The sequence below is a fragment of the Solanum stenotomum genome, chromosome 1 (genome assembly GCF_019186545.1).
Source record: "Solanum stenotomum isolate F172 chromosome 1, ASM1918654v1, whole genome shotgun sequence".
In the NCBI taxonomy this organism is placed as follows: domain Eukaryota; kingdom Viridiplantae; phylum Streptophyta; class Magnoliopsida; order Solanales; family Solanaceae; genus Solanum; species Solanum stenotomum.
The window spans coordinates 1,453,929-1,470,440 of record NC_064282.1 but is presented as its reverse complement, the minus strand read 5'-3'; the positions used below and the strand labels follow the sequence as shown (position 1 = coordinate 1,470,440).

Below are 16,512 nucleotides of genomic sequence, written 5' to 3'. Positions count from 1 at the left end.
GGTAAAGATTTCGACCTTCTTCTCACCAACGTACAAACTAACGAAGATTATGTTGATCATACCACCTTGATTCCTAGAAATACAACTGTTTTGATTCGTCGCCTTCCTGGATTACCTTGCTTCCCTATAGTAATTACAGAGGAACCCAAGCAAGCGTTGTGTAAACAGGAGGAGGTTCATTCAGTTAAAAAAGAGTCCAAATATTCTCAAGATATTGATTTTGGCGATGATGTGTATGCAATTCCAAAAGTAGTAATGCCAAGTCAAGTAGGTAATCCAGTGCCCACTAGTACTAGTAGTATAATCAAAATTGTCAACATATCACTTGAGTATAATAACACAAGATCAGCTGGCTTTAGTGTTGGACAAGGTGGAATGGAGTGGAAAAACCCACCACCGGGCAAGGTGCCTGGGCATTTCATTCAGCATTGCCCTACAAATGGTGACCCCAATTATGACATCAAGAAAGTAAGTGCAAGTGTTGCTGTTTTGATGACAGGTTTTACTAAGGAAGTTGAAGGATTGTCATGTTCTTCATCGTCTTCTAAGCATTCCTATAGAGATATACCAGCAGAGCTTCACTGCCCATTGTGTAAAGGATTGATGAAAGATGCAGTTATAGCGAGCAAATGTTGTTTTAGTAGTTTCTGCGACAGATGCATAAGGAATCATATTATGTCCAATTCTGTTTGCGTATGTGGGGCTAGAAATATACTTGTTGATGCTCTCTTGCCTAATTTGACTCTAAGAGCCACAGTAAACAGAATCTTACAGTCTAATAGCACTACTTCTTCAGAGTTCAGAGTCTTGTAGGACACGAGCTGTTGAAGAAGTAAATATGAAGAAAAGGAAGAAACCAAGTGATGATGTTAACATGCAATGGGGTGTTGAAACTAGAAAATTAGGTTTTAAAAGGAATAAGTGTGAGATGAGCAGCGAGTTTTCAAGTGTAATTACTTATTGAGGGGTTAATATATATATATATATATACCACATATTGTAATATTATCGAATTCTATACATTGTTATTGTCTAATATTTTTCCTTTCAAGTTAGATTAGTAATTTTATCTGTTTGATCACACATAATTTGATATCTCCCCTATATTAGTGACCTTAGAACGCGGCATGCCATCGTATCAAGCAAACTACATTAATTCGAAAACGAAAGTCTTATTTCAAAGAATACTTTGCAAATGAACTAAAACAACGGGTTAGAGATTAGACATTGATGGGAAAATAACCTATATGACAGAATTGAATACAGAAAACTGGCTTAGACTAGTGCCAGTTTTATCCGTGACGTTCTCCAACGCCTCAGGAGTCTATTGAAATCTATCCTAATGTAGATACAAAGTCCTATCCAAACTAAACAGGCCTTCATCAAAGTTTTCATTTTGAATCCGAAAAATCAATTCTATCCTAACGTAGACTTAAGCACTTGAGAAGCTCCAATTCCCATGTTATAAAGAAATGAAATCATGCAAACAAGAATTCTGAAAAATCAATTGACGAAAGAATGAATCTGAATAGATTTCATTATGTCTTTTTAACATCAGCTACTGAAAATTACATTCAAAAATGGGATCCACGACAAATAGCCCCCTCTATCTAATTTTCAGTAATGTGTATTGAATACTGAGTCTCTCCTAACTAGAAAGGTTACTTCTTTACAAAATTGTGAAAGGAAAAGCCTCAGAACCTACTCAAGCGAGAAGTAAGGCTAATGAACACATCCTCACTACAGGGAATTGTCAAACCGCCCATTGGATGATCAAAGCCAAATTCTTCCTCAGCTTGACTAAGCAAGTCTTGAAATAAAGGTTGGCTCAAGAATGAAATGGGGATAACAATCTCTTTTTCTGCTTCTCCCCAACATAAACAGCAAAATGGCCTTTCAGAACGTCTCCAGCCGTAGAAGTCTTCTTGATTATACGAGGCATACGGATACCCATGGTCTTTTAGTTCAGTATAGATGATAAAATAAGGAAGGGAAGCATTAGTAAGGACTCTGAAAGCAGAGAAAACTTTTTGTATGTCTTCAAGTTTTGGTGAGTGTTGTTATGGTAAATCCTTCTTTGTATGTGTTTATATATCAAGTTGTAGAATTCTACTGATGTGCATTGAATAGACATTATGTGGGAACCAGCTAAAGACAGTAGCACCTGAAGTATAACATGGTTTTTGCCTTCCAACTCATTGTCATACTATTTATGCAAACTCTCATGTGTCCACTTATATAAAACTACAAGAGAAAACAAATCAATCATATAGAAGATTCAACTGGTAGAGAGGCATTTGTTGTACTGTTGATTGACAATATCACATGGTTTTGCTACTCAACTCATTGTCAAGTATATATGATCTTAGTCATTGCTCTTCCATATCAGCTGCCCCTACATCCCAGTGTTTTTCAGGACAAGATAGACAACAGAAAATCAATTTGATAACATTGAGTCATTGTCAACAGCAGGATCTTTTGAGATCGTTCAGAATGATACTAACAGGTAAAATTTACAACAATCTGACCATTTGCTTGGTCCTTCAAGCTAAGTCATTATGTAGGATCAACTTTCCTGATTAAAATAAACCAAGCCATTTCATTAGATTTTGCGAAATGTTTCCAAATAGTAGAGAATACAATATACTTTTTACTGGCTATCTATATGTCTCTGTCCATGTTATGCAAATCTCCATTAAATTATGAGTCGGTCAAAACTTTATTATTGCTAGAAATTTGAGTTCATATTCAAAAGTATAGATAATATTTCTTATAAAGAGTTCATAAAGTGTAATTATCATTTTAACTAATTGAATGAGTTATGCCACTTTAGAGGACTAGATTGTAGTTCATTCGAGTAGAGCAAAAAATTTCTATTGCAATGAATTGATTACATCAATGTATGGAAGTAAAAAGCTTCATTACTTCAATTTCTTTTGAAGTAGAAAAATGTCTCCCTTAGTCTACCTAGTGTTTCTTCTAACTCTCAACTGTACACAGTGGAGTTCCTGGCTTACTACAACTATACAAAATTGTGTAACAAAAAAATGGGGACTAGTTTCCTTCTCACTTCCTCAATCGAGATGTGAGATCGGTGAACAAATCCTCACTGCAGGGAATAGTCACACCACCCATTGGATGGTCGAAGCCAAATTCTTCCTCAGCTTGACTAAGCAAGTCAGACAAAGGTTCGCTCAAGAATGATATCGGGATCACAAATCTCTTTTTCTGCATCTCTCCAACATACACAGCAAAATGGCCCTTGGGAATATCTCTAGTTGCGGAAGACTTCTTGATCATACGGAGAATAGCCATGATCTCTTAGTTTTAGTATAGATGAGAAAAAAAGAAGGATTGTAAGGTTACCCAAAAGCAGAGAAAGCTTTGATGTTTGCTGAGTGTTGTGGTGGTAGATAACTCTTTGGATATGTTTATATAGGAAATGGCAACTCATGCTGATGTTGTATTGAATAGGAATTTGTGGGCACCAGCAGAAGACAATGGCACTGAAGTATCACATGTTCTTGCCTTCCAAGTATTGAAAACTTTGTGGTATTAGTTGAAGAACAATAGGCCCTACCTTTTTTGAAACATTATTCATTACAGAATTTTTAAGAAGTGATGAGAAGTCATAAAATCTCATGATATGTGATGAAGAGCCAATTGGATTGGGCATCACATGGTCATGCCTTCCAACTAGTTGACATGATTAATTGTTTTAGCTCATATAAGATCAAGTTCAATAGGTCCTACATATATTTTCCTATAGGGAACAAAGGATCTCTAAGAATCAAATCCATAAATATTGCTGGTAGCTTATGATTATTTCTAGGAATAAAACATACCCCAGATGCAAACTTTGTGTCCACTTATATAAAAACTATAAGAGAAAAGAAGTCAAAAATATGAAAGATTGACACTGTTTGCACTGTTTATTGACAATAGCACATGAAGTATCACATTGTCTTGTCGCCCAATTCATTGTCTAATACTCCCTCCATCCCATTTATATGAGGTAATTTGACTCGGCACGAAATTTGAAAGAAAGGAAAACTTTTAAAACTTGTGGTCCAAAATAAATGTTAGAAATTTGTGTGGCTGTAAATCATTTCATTTAGGGTAAAATAGACATTTTATAGTTGAAATGTTAAATGTGTCATTCTTTTTGGAAATGTTACTTAATATAGAAAATAGTCAATCTGTGTTTGCAAATGTACATTAAAATTATGAGTCGTTCAAAACCATAATATTGGCAGAAATTGGAGTCCATATTCAAGAAAAGTATAAATATGGAGTATATATTATTAAGAGTTAATCAATTTACATCCAGTTTCTATTGCATTCAGTCAACTGAATCAGTACTTCCACATTACTGCAGAATGGCAGATCTAGTACATGTTGAGTTATACTTCATTGTATGATGGACACTACCAAGTGTATTTGACTTATTTGGAACCACAAAGTGTAATTATTGCCAATAGAATGAGTTGTGGCACTTTAGAAGACTAGATTCTGACTAACAAACAATGAGAGTTGAGCAAAAAATTTCTGTTGCAATGAATTGATTACATCAATGTATGGTATAGAATGAAACCATGTAAGTAAGAAGTTTCATTACTTCAATTTCTTTTGAAGTAGAAAAATGTGTCCTTAGTCTACCTAGTGTTTCTTCTAACTCTCAACTGTACACAGTGTCTATCCTGGCTTACTACAACTATACAAAATTGTATAAGTAAAAAATGGGGACTGGCTTCCTTCTCACTTCCGCAATCGAGATGTGAGATCGATGAACAAATCCTCACTGCAGGGAATAGTCACACCGCCCATTGGATGGTCGAAGCCAAATTCTTCCTCAGATTGACTAAGCAAGTCTTGAAATAAAGGTTCGCTCAAGAATGATATGGGGATCACAAATCTCTTTTTCTGCATCTCCCCAACATACACAGCAAAATGACCCTTGGGAATATCTCTAGTTGTGGAAGACTTCTTGATCATACGGAGAATAGCCATGATCTCTTAGTTTTTGTATAGATGAGAAAAAAAGAAGGATTGTAAGGTTACTCAAAAGCAGAGAAAGCTTTGATGTTTGATGAGTGTTGTGGTGGTAGATACCTCTTTGGATATGTTTATATAGGAAATGGCAACTCATATTGATGTGTGTTGAATTGGAATGTGTGGGTACCAGCAGAAGACAATGGCACTGTAGTATCACATGCTCTTGCCTTCCAAGTATTGAAAACTTTGTGGTGTTAGTTAAAGAACAATAGGCCCTACCTTATTTTGAAACTTGGAAAGAGCCATTTGGATTGGACATCAGTTAAAGTCTCAAAGACAATGATATATTAGTAATCACATGGTCCTGCCTTCCAGCTAGTTGACATGATTAATTGCTTTAGCAATAGTTCCCCATATATTTTCCTATAGGGAACAAAGGATCTCTAAGAATCAAATCCATAAATATTGCTGGTAGCTTATGAGGATATCTAGGAATTAACCATACCCCAGATGCAAACTTTGTGTCCACTTGTATAAAAAGGATAAGAGATAAAAAGTTGGCTTATTAAAATTCCGAGCCAGAGGGAGTATTATATATGCAAAAACAATCCATTGGTTAAATAGTTGGCTCCCTAAGTACATAATCTTGTTTGTTATCTTTTACAAATGCATTGGTTTCTTCATAAACAAAGATAAATAAGTTGGGATCTTCCTCCATAAATAGCTTACCTCTCTATCCAAAACACAACCATTAGTACTTTTTTAGTAGCATTAAGCTCTCAAATTTCTTCAAGAAAACATACAAAAATGGCCATCTGAAAATCAAATAAGTTATCACAAGCTGCAGTTTTGAAGCAAATTATGAATAGGTATTCAAATTTGGGTATGCTGAGATTTATATTTGCTAATGAGTCCAACCAAACAATCCCTAAGAGAAACAATCATTTACAGAAAATGAATTACAAGGAAATTCATGAGAAACCAAAAATGGCCGATAATGCAAAGGACAGAATAGACCTGATCAGTTATATCAGGTGCTGTGGTCGCCACAATCGGAATAAACTTCTTGTCAACCTGTTGGAGAACTTTGGCATCCTCCGGGAAGTTTTTATCAATGGTATCAGGAACCAATGAATCGCCAACAAAATGCAAGACGCCAGAAGTGACACTGAGTACAGTATACTGATTATTAAGATTCTCTGGATTCTGTTCCAGAGCACTGTTCTCTATCTCAATAGGAAAAGGTACAGTTCATCATCTTAACTGTTAGAATAGAAATATGTACATATACTCCTACTTAGAATAGGAAGAAGAATAGGAATAGGAATCCTAGTTAGAAAAGGATTTCAATGTATTGTCTATAAATAGGGTCTCAATGTAACAATTTAAATACACAATTCAATAATATCTTCCCCATATATTTCTCACATGGTATCAGAGTATTGGTGAGAAATTTTAAGTCATCGTGTCAAATTCCGGCGATGACGGTTGGGACTGATTTGTGTCATCTTTCGTTCTAAAGGTGTTGTGCGAAAGACAACACCATCACGAGGCTCGGGAAGCTCAGGCGACCGGACCCCAATCAGATCCACCGAAAAACAACCCCCCACGCGCCCCCACGCGCCGATCGGAGGTGGAAACTTTCCGGCGAGATCTGTTCACGCGCCGGCGCGTGACTGCTGCTCCGGTCATCTTTTTTTGAGCTGTTTTCTTCTGTTGAGTTCGCCCAGTATTTCCGACAAGATTCCATTCAGTTTTCTCTAGATCCGATCACCGGAATTAGGGTTCCGGTGATTTTCAGGCAGTTTCCGGCTATGTTGCTCGGACTCTTCAAAAATGCCAACGGGTGCGTGTCGGATTCGCCAAAAGTAGTGTATTTTTGAAGAATCCGAGACGGGTGCGGCATCAAAAGTGAAGAGTCTGCGCAACTAAGGTTTCCGGCGAGTTCCCGGTGAAATCAGATTTTCTCAGGCCACTGAGGGTAGATTCCGGCAGTTTCCAGCTCTTTTCAAGTCAAATTTCGAAAAATGTCTTTCGGATGTGATGTTTTTGGCTCCAAAAATACGGGGATCGGAAGTTCAAGCCTTACAATCACTTCAGAACCATTAATGGGAAGTTCAAACTATTTAGCTTGGGCTTCTTCAGTTGCGTTGTGGTGCAAAGGTCAAGGTATTCACGATCACTTAACAAACAATGCTTGGGTTGAAGATGAAAAGACAAAGTCTAGTGACGAAGGTGCAAAAGCCAAAGCACAATGGGAGAAAGTGGATGCCCAATTATGTAGTCTCCTTTGGCGCTCTATTGATTCTAAGTTGATGCCCTTGTTTCGCCCATCCCAGACATGTTATTTAGTTTGGGAAAAGGCACGTGCTTTATACACTAATGACATATCTCGATTCTATGATGTGATATCTCGGATGACCAACTTAAAGAAACAAGAATCCGATATGTCTACTTACTTGGGACAAGTACAGGCAGTCATGGAGGAATTTGAAACATTGATGCCTATCACTACAAACGTGGAAAAGCAACAAGAGCAAAGGCATACATTGTTTCTAGTTCTTACACTTGCTGGACTTTCTACCGACCATAACTCTGTGCGTGACCAGATTCTAGCTAGTCCTACAGTTCCCTCAATTGATGAATTATTCTCTCGTCTGCTTCGTCTTGCTGCACCTTCCAGTCACAAAGTGGATGACTCCTCTATTCTTGCATCTCAAACCACAGAAAAGCGTACATACCAGTCTATGGAGAATCGGCGAGAGGGAGGGCGTTTGGGAAAACCTCGATCCAAGTGTAGTCATTGTCATAAACCTGGACACACTCGTGATATATGTTATATTTTGCATGGTCCACCACCCAGTTATGATCCTATTGTTCTTAAGGAATATAATGAGTTCCTTCGAAATCGTGCAGGTAAACAGACATCTCCACCAGTAGCATATGGTGCTCAACCTAATCAACCATCCAATAATGCTCATATTGCTCAGACAGAATATGATGAGTTCCTTCAGTATCGTGCAAATAAACAAACGTCTCCACAAGTAGTTTCGGTTGCACAACCTGATGTTTCTGTTGCGGGTAATTCTTTTGCTTGTGTGTCACAGTCTAGTACTCTTGGATCATGGGTCATGGACTCAGGGGCTTCTAATCATATCTCGGGTAATAAATCACTTTTGTCCGATATTGTTTATTCACAATCTCTTCCTGCTATTACTTTAGCTAATGGGATCCAAACAAAACCAAAAGGGGTTGGAAAAGCCAAACCCTTATCTTCTGTCACCCTAGACTCTGTTCTTTATGTCTCTGGTTCTCCTTTTAATCTAGCATCTGTTAGTCGTTTGACGAAGGCTCTACATTGTAGCATAACCTTTTTTGATGACTTTTTTCTCATGCAAGACCGCAGTACGGGACAGACGATTGGAACAGGACATGAATCACAAGGCCTTTACTACCTTGCCTCTCCAAATTCCTTGAAAGCATGCTCCGTTACAGATTCCCCAGATCTAATTCACAAACGTTTGGGACATCCGAGTCTATCCAAACTGCAAAAGATGGTGTCTAGTTTGTCTAGTTTATCCAAATTAGATTGTGAGTCGTGTCAACTTGGGAAACACACTCGTGCTACATTTTCACGTAGTACTGAGGGTCGTTCAGAGTCTATTTTTTCATTAGTTCATTCTGATATTTGGGGTCCTAGTAGAGTCAATTCCACCTTAGGATTTCGTTATTTTGTTAGTTTCATTGATGACTATTCAAGATGTACTTGGGTTTTCTTAATGAAAGATCGTTCTGAGTTATTTTCTATATTTAAAAGTTTTTTTGCTGAAATAAAAAATCAATTTGGTGTTTCTATTCGTACTTTTCGTAGTGATAATGCCTTAGAATACTTATCCTCCCAATTTCAGGAGTTTATGACTCACCAAGGCATTATTCACCAGACTACTTGTCCATACACCCCTCAACAAAACGGTGTAGCAGAAAGGAAAAATAGGCATCTTATTGAGACTGCTCGTACTCTTCTCCTTGAATCCCATGTTCCGCTGCGTTTTTGGGGAGATGCAGTTCTTACGTCTTGTTATTTAATAAATAGAATGCCCTCATCTTCTCTTCAGAATCAGGTTCCACATTCCATACTGTTTCCTGAGTCACATCTCTATCCTATCCCCCCTCGTGTCTTTGGGAGCACATGCTTTGTTCATAACTTAGCCCCAGGGAAAGATAAATTAGCCCCTCGTGCCCTCAAATGTGTCTTTCTTGGTTACTCTCGAGTTCAAAAAGGGTATCGTTGTTATTCACATGATCTTCATCGTTACCTTATGTCCGCTGATGTTACATTCTTTGAGTCTCAGCCTTACTATACGTCTTCTGATCATCCTGATGTTTCTATGGTCTTACCCATACCTCAGGTTTTACCTGTACCAACTTTTGAGGAATCTGCGATTACTTCTACATCTCCAGATGTAGTGCCACCACTCCTAACTTATCATCGCCGTCCGCGTCCAGCACTAGTACCAGATGATTCATGTCTTGCGCCAGACCCTGCTCGTACTGCGGACTTGCCTCCTCCTAGCCAACCACTTGCACTTCAAAAAGGTATACGATCCACTCGAAATACTAACCCTCATTATACCTTCTTGAGTTATCATCGTCTATCATCACCCCATTATGCCTTTGTATCATCTTTGTCTTCTATTTCCATTCCTAAGACTACAGGTGAAGCACTTTCTCATTCTGGATGGAGGCAGGCTATGGTTGATGAGATGTCTGCTTTGCATAAGAGTGGTACTTGGGAGCTTGTCTCTCTTCCTGCAGGTAAATCTACTGTTGGTTGTCGTTGGGTTTATGCAGTCAAAATTGGTCCAGACGGTCAGGTTGATCGGCTTAAGGCTCGCCTTGTTGCCAAAGGGTATACTCAGATATTTGGGCTAGATTATAGCGACACTTTCGCCCCTGTGGCTAAAATAGCATCTGTCCGTCTTTTTCTATCTATGGCTGCAGTTCGTCATTGGCCTCTTCATCAGTTGGACATTAAGAATGCTTTTTTGCATGGTGATCTTGAGGAGGAAGTCTATATGGAGCAACCACCTGGTTTTGTTGCTCAGGGGGAGTCTAGTAGCCTTGTATGTCGATTGCGTAGGTCACTCTATGGTCTGAAGCAGTCTCCTAGAGCTTGGTTTGGGAAGTTCAGCACAGTTATTCAACAATTTGGCATGACTCGTAGTGGAGCTGATCACTCTGTGTTTTATCGGCATTCTGCACCAAATCAGTGTATCTATTTGGTTGTGTACGTTGATGATATTGTTATCACTGGTAATGATCAAGATGGTATCATCAAATTGAAGCAACATCTCTTTAAGCACTTCCAGACTAAAGACCTTGGCAGATTGAAGTATTTTCTAGGTATTGAGGTTGCTCAGTCTAGATCAGGTATTGTTATTTCTCAACGCAAGTATGCCTTAGACATTCTTGAGGAGACGGGAATGATGGGATGTAGACCTATTGACACTCCTATGGATCCGAATGTTAAACTCCTTCCAGGACAGGGGGAGCCACTTAGTAATCCTGAAAGGTATAGACGACTCGTTGGAAAATTGAATTATCTCACAGTAACTAGACCTGACATCTCTTTTCCTGTGAGTGTTGTAAGTCAGTTTATGACTTCCCCTTGTAATAGTCATTGGGAAGCAGTTGTTCGTATCTTGCGATATATAAAGTCAGCTCCTGGTAAAGGACTACTCTATGAGGATCAAGGCCATGAGCATATCACTGGATATACAGACGCTGATTGGGCAGGATCACCCTCTGATAGACGTTCGACATCCGGATATTGTGTTTTAGTAGGAGGTAATTTGGTGTCGTGGAAGAGTAAGAAACAAAGTGTGGTTGCTCGATCTAGTGCAGAATCAGAATATCGAGCAATGGCAGCAGCAACTTGTGAGCTAGTCTGGATCAAACAGTTGCTGGGAGAACTAAAATTTGGCGAAATTGATCAGATAGAACTTGTGTGTGACAATCAAGCAGCTCTTCATATTGCATCAAATCCAGTGTTTCATGAAAGGACTAAGCACATTGAGATTGACTGTCACTTTGCCAGAGAAAAGATACTCTCAGGAGATATTGTTACGAAATTTGTGAAGTCAAATGATCAACTTGCAGATATCTTCACCAAGTCCCTCACAAGTCCTCGTATTAATTACATCTGTAACAAGCTAGGTACATATGATTTGTATGCACCAGCTTGAGGGGGAGTGTTAGAATAGAAATATGTACATATACTCCTACTTAGAATAGGAAGAAGAATAGGAATAGGAATCCTAGTTAGAAAAGGATTTCAATGTATTGTCTATAAATAGGGTCTCAATGTAACAATTTAAATACACAATTCAATAATATCTTCCCCATATATTTCTCACATTAACAAAATAGAGACTATGTGGCATAGGAGTCTTAGAAAGAGACATTGTAATCTCTAATGCTTTCATGATTAATAAGAATGCAGCCTAAGATAATCTTCAAAAGTGGGTGAAAGAAATGAAGCTAATTAACTGAAACATGCACTAGGAAAATTCAGCTCTTCAGGTCAGAGACTAGTGGCAGGAATGGTTTACCTTCTTTTCACTCCCCATCGCGTGTACATGTGCACTCCCCTTGAGCTTGCAATTTGCTATTCCAGATGTTAACAAGTTCCCTTTTCACACTTGGCCTGAAGAGAGAAACATCAGGTCGTGTTCGTTACTGACATATTTAATTGAGATAATATCTGAAAGAGACCTAATAACCCTCCCAAGAAATTGGAAAACACTACCTTTCATCACAGAAGTAACCGTCACCACAACTTGGAGTGAAAGATTGATCACATTGATGGGATGACTGCTGTGGAATCTCCCAGCTGATATCTTCTGCAGAATGATGCAGTCTACTAACTGCTATAGTTTCTGCACGAAGGAAAAGAACATTAATTAGTTGCACAAGTTTTCTGTCATCAAGCTTCTGAACAGTTTATACTTCTATAATGAAACAATAGTGAGTTTCTCAAGGTTCAAATCCCAGAGTTAGGTACTACAATCTGACCATTGCTTGGTCCCTCAAGCTAAGTCATTATGTAGGATCAACGTTCCTGATTAAAATAAACCAAGCCATTTCAATAGATTTTCGCGAAATATTTCCAAATAGTAGAGAATACAATTATTTTTTACTGGCATAATATGTGTCTGTCGATGTTATGCAAATCTCCATTAAATTATGAGTCAGTCAAAACCTTATTATGGCTAGAAATTTGAGTTCATATTCAAAAGAAATATTCTTATGAAGAGTTGATAAAGTGTAATTTTCATTTGTACCAATTGAATGAGGCATGCCACTTAAGAGGACTAGATTGTAGTTCATTCTGATTAACAAACCATGAGAGTTGAGCAAAAAAATTCTATTGCAATGAATTGATTACATCAATGTACGGAAGTAAAAAGTCATTACTTTAATTTCTTTTGAAGTAGAAAAATGTGTCCCTTAGTCTACCTAGTGTTTCTTCTAACTCTCAACTTTACACAGTGGAGTTCCTGGCTTACTACAACTATCCAAAATTGTGTAACAAAAAAATGGGGACTAGCTTCCTTCTCATTTCCTCAATCGAGATGTGAGATCGATGAACAAATCTTCACTACAGGGAATACTCACACCGCCCATTGGATGTTCGAAGCCGAATTCATCCTCAGCTTGATTAAGCAAGTCTTGAAATAAAGGTTCGCTCAAGAATGATATCGGGATCACAAATCTCTTTTTTTGCATCTCCCCAACATACACAGCAAAATGGCCTTTGGGAATATCTCTAGTTGCGGAAGACTTCTTGATCATACGGAGAATAGCCATGATCTTTGAGTTTTAGTATAGATAAGAAAAGAAAAAGAACTAGTATTAAGGAACTCAAAAGCAGAGAAAACTTTGAATACTTTAAAGTTTGCTGAGTGTTGTGGTGATAGATAACTCTTTGGATATGTTTATATAGGAAATGGCAACTCATATTGATGTGTATTGAATAGGAATTTGTGGGCACCAGCAGAAGACAATGTCACTGAAGTATCACATGCTCTTGCCTTCCAAGTATTGAAAACTTTGTGGTATTAGTTGAAGAACAATAGGCCCTACCTTTTTTGAAACTTGGAAAGAAGTATTATTCATTACAGAATTTTTAAGAAGTGATGAGAAGTCATAAAATCTCATGATATGTGATGAAGAGCCATTTGGATTGGCATCACATGGTCATGCCTTCCAACTAGTTGACATGATTAATTGGTTTAGCTCATATAAGATTAAGTTCAATAGGTCCTACATATATTTTCCTATAGGGAACAAAGGATCTCTAAGAATCAAATCCATAAATATTGCTGGTAGCTTATGATGATTTCTAGGAATAAAACATACCCCAGATGCAAACTTTGTGTCCACTTATATAAAAACTATAAGAGAAAAGAAGTCAAAAATATGAAAGATTTCACTGGTTGACACTGTTTATTGACAATAGCACATGAAGTATCACACTATCTTGTTGCCCAACTCATTGTCTAATATATATGATCTTAGCCATTAATCTTGAATAGCAGCAGACCCCAGTGTTTTTCATGATAAGGTGCAGAACAGACTATCTTTAGAGATCAAATTGATAAATTTACTGCAATAGCTGACAACTTGTACGATCAACTTTCCGGGTTAGAATAACCCTTGTTATTTCAATAGATTTTGAAAAGTGTTACCAAATAGTAGAAAATAAAAATGTTTATTGACTATCAACATGTCTGTGTATGCAAATGTACATTAAAATTATGAGTCGGTCAAAACCTTGGTCTTGCAGAAATTTGAGTCCGTATTCAAGAAAAGTATAAATATGGAGTATATATTATTAAGAGTTAAATCAATTTACATCCAGTTTCTATTGCATTCAGCTGAACTCAGTAGTTTCACATTGCTGCAGAATGGCAGATCTAGTACATGTTGAATTATACTTCATTGTATGATGGACACTACCAAGTGTATTTGACTTCATTTGGAACCACAAAGTGTAATTATTACCAATAGAATGAGTTGTGGCACTTTAGAAGTCTAGATTCTGACCAACAAACTATGAGAGTTGAGCAAAAAATTTCTATTGTAATGAGTTGATTACATCAATGTATGGTATAGAATGAAACCATGTAAGTAAAAAGTTTCATTACTTCAATTTCTTTTGAAGTAGAAAAATGTGTCCTTAGTCTACCTAGTGTTTCTTCTAACTCTCAACTGTACACAGTGTCTATCCTGGCTTACTACAGCTATACAAAATTGTGTAATTAAAAAAATGGGGACTGGCTTCCTTCTCACTTCCGCAATCGAGATGTGAGATCGATGAACAAATCCTCGCTGCAGGGAATAGTCACACCACCCATTGGATGGTCGAAGCCAAATTCTTCCTCAGATTGACTAAGCAAGTCTTGAAATAAAGGTTCGCTCAAGAATGATATGGGGATCACAAATCTCTTTTTCTGCATCTCCCCAACATACACAGCAAAATGACCCTTGGGAATATCTCTAGTTGCAGAAGACTTCTTGATCATACGAAGAATAGCCATGATCTCTTAGTTTTAGTATAGATGAGACAAAAAGAAGGATTGTAAGGTTACTCAAAAGCAGAGAAAGCTTTGATGTTTGCTGAGTGTTGTGGTGGTCGATACTTCTTTAGATATGTTTATATAGGAAATGGCAACTCATATTGATGTGTGTTGAATAGGAATTTGTGGGCACCAGCAGAAGACAATGTCACTGAAGTATCACATGCTCTTGCCTTCCGAGTATTGAAAACTTTGTGGTGTTAGTTAAAAAACAATAGGCCCTACCTTATTTTGAAACTTGGAAAGAGCCATTTGGATTGGACATCAGTTAAAGACAATGATATACTAGTAATCACATGGCCCTGCCTTCCAGCTAGTTGACATGATTAATTGCTTTAGCAATAGGTCCCCATATATTTTCCTATAGGGAACAAAGGATCTCTAAGAATCAAATCCATAAATATTGCTGGTAGCTTATGAGGATATCTAGGAATTAACCATACCCCAGATGCAAACTTTGTGTCCACTTGTATAAAAAGGATAAGAGATAAAAAGTTGGCTTATTAAAATTCCGAGCCAGAGGGAGTATTATATATGCAAAAACAATCCATTGGTTAAATAGTTGGCTCCCTAAGTACATAATCTTGTTTGCTATCTTTTACAAGTACATTGGTTTCTTCATAAACAAAGATAAATAAGTTGGGATCTTCCTCCATAAATAGCTTCCCATCTCTATATCCCAAACACAACCATTTGTATTTTTTTAGTAGCGTTAAGCCCTCAAATTTCTTCAAGAAAACATACGAAAATGGCCCTCAGAAAATCAAACAAGTTATCACAAGCTGCAGTTTTGAAGCAAATTATGAATAGGTATTCAAATTTGGGTATGCTGAGATTTATATTCGTTAATGAGTCCAACCAAATGATCCCTAAGAGAAACAATCATTCAAGTAAATGAATTATAAGGAAATTCATGAGAAACCAAAAATGGCCGATAATGCAAAGGACAAAATAGACCTGATCAGGTGCTTTGCTCACCACACTCGGAATAAACTTCTTGTCAACATGTTAGAGAACTTTGGCACCCTCCGGGCAGTTTTTATCAATGGTATCAGGAACCAATGAATCGCCAACAAAATGCAAGACGCCAGAAGTGACATTGAGTATAGTATCTAGATTCTTATGATTCTCTGTTCCAGAACTGCTCTGCATCTCATACTGGAAAAGGTAAAAGTCCATCATCTTGTCCATATAGCTAAGGTACTCAACTGTAATCTATGGACGGAAGTCCCTCCATTTTGTCCCAGAATCCAAGAAACTTTGAATAAACATAAGCAAGATCCCTACAAAGCTAATGAAGGCTGTGGAAGCTTACTGTAGGAGCTATATATGGTCTGGGATTAATGTGATAACCAAGAAGGCCTTGGTGTCCTGGGAGAGAGTTTGTACCCCTAAATCCATAGGTGGACTAAATCTCATCAATCTCAACTTATGGAATAGAGCGGCAATTGCAAAAAATCACTGGGACCTTGCTCACAAGTTGGATAAGCTATGGATAAGGTGTATCCACTCTTATTATATAAAATATCAGCATATCAATACTATGCCTATTCCACAACAAGCTTCCTGGTTGGTAAGGAAGATAATTTAAGCAAGGACTGTGATAGACCAGAGTCAAATAGTTCCCAAAGGAACTAGCAGTATCATCAGGCAAATGTATATCCAGCTTATTGGCCAACAACCAAGAATCGAATGGAAATGTTTTATTTTTAAAAATGACCCAAGTGGCAAAGCCATATTCACTATGTGGCTGCAGTTTCAGAATAGATTACTCACCGGCAATAGACTGTCGAGTTGGGGAATGGATGTGGGAAACACTTGTGTATTTTGCCAGGGACATGATGAAAGTAGAGATCATTTGTTTGCTGAATGTTCC

The 16,512-nt window shown here is 37.6% G+C and overlaps 2 protein-coding genes, 2 long non-coding RNA genes and 1 pseudogene across 7 annotated transcripts in view; 3 read left to right on the top strand and 2 right to left on the bottom strand.

The window, feature by feature from the left end:
* Positions 1 to 1,735: 1,735 nt before the first annotated feature.
* The window catches only part of LOC125868734 (uncharacterized), a 31,213-nt gene continuing 16,436 nt past the window's right edge, over positions 1,736 to 16,512 (top strand). Inside the window, exons 1-3 of the long non-coding RNA XR_007446744.1 lie at positions 1,736 to 1,822; positions 3,189 to 3,361; positions 5,057 to 5,551. This is a non-coding gene — a long non-coding RNA (uncharacterized LOC125868734). The remainder of the gene's footprint in view (positions 1,823 to 3,188; positions 3,362 to 5,056; positions 5,552 to 16,512) is intronic.
* Positions 4,566 to 16,512, bottom strand: part of LOC125868521 (uncharacterized) — a 23,947-nt pseudogene continuing 12,000 nt past the window's right edge.
* LOC125868526 (auxin-responsive protein SAUR21-like) overlaps positions 14,152 to 16,512 on the bottom strand; it is a 14,436-nt gene continuing 12,075 nt past the window's right edge. For all 4 annotated transcript variants that reach the window (XM_049549166.1, XM_049549161.1, XM_049549153.1 and 1 more), the window contains one exon: positions 14,152 to 14,602. In XM_049549166.1, coding sequence (XP_049405123.1) covers positions 14,346 to 14,602 — 257 coding nt within the window. In that variant the 3' untranslated portion in view covers positions 14,152 to 14,345. The remainder of the gene's footprint in view (positions 14,603 to 16,512) is intronic.
* LOC125868722 (uncharacterized) overlaps positions 14,233 to 16,512 on the top strand; it is an 18,050-nt gene continuing 15,770 nt past the window's right edge. The window contains exon 1 of the long non-coding RNA XR_007446742.1: positions 14,233 to 14,470. This is a non-coding gene — a long non-coding RNA (uncharacterized LOC125868722). The remainder of the gene's footprint in view (positions 14,471 to 16,512) is intronic.
* LOC125868601 (auxin-responsive protein SAUR50-like) overlaps positions 15,166 to 16,512 on the top strand; it is a 13,879-nt gene continuing 12,532 nt past the window's right edge. Inside the window, exon 1 of the mRNA XM_049549226.1 lies at positions 15,166 to 15,240. The gene's annotated coding sequence lies outside the window, so the exon portion shown is untranslated. The remainder of the gene's footprint in view (positions 15,241 to 16,512) is intronic.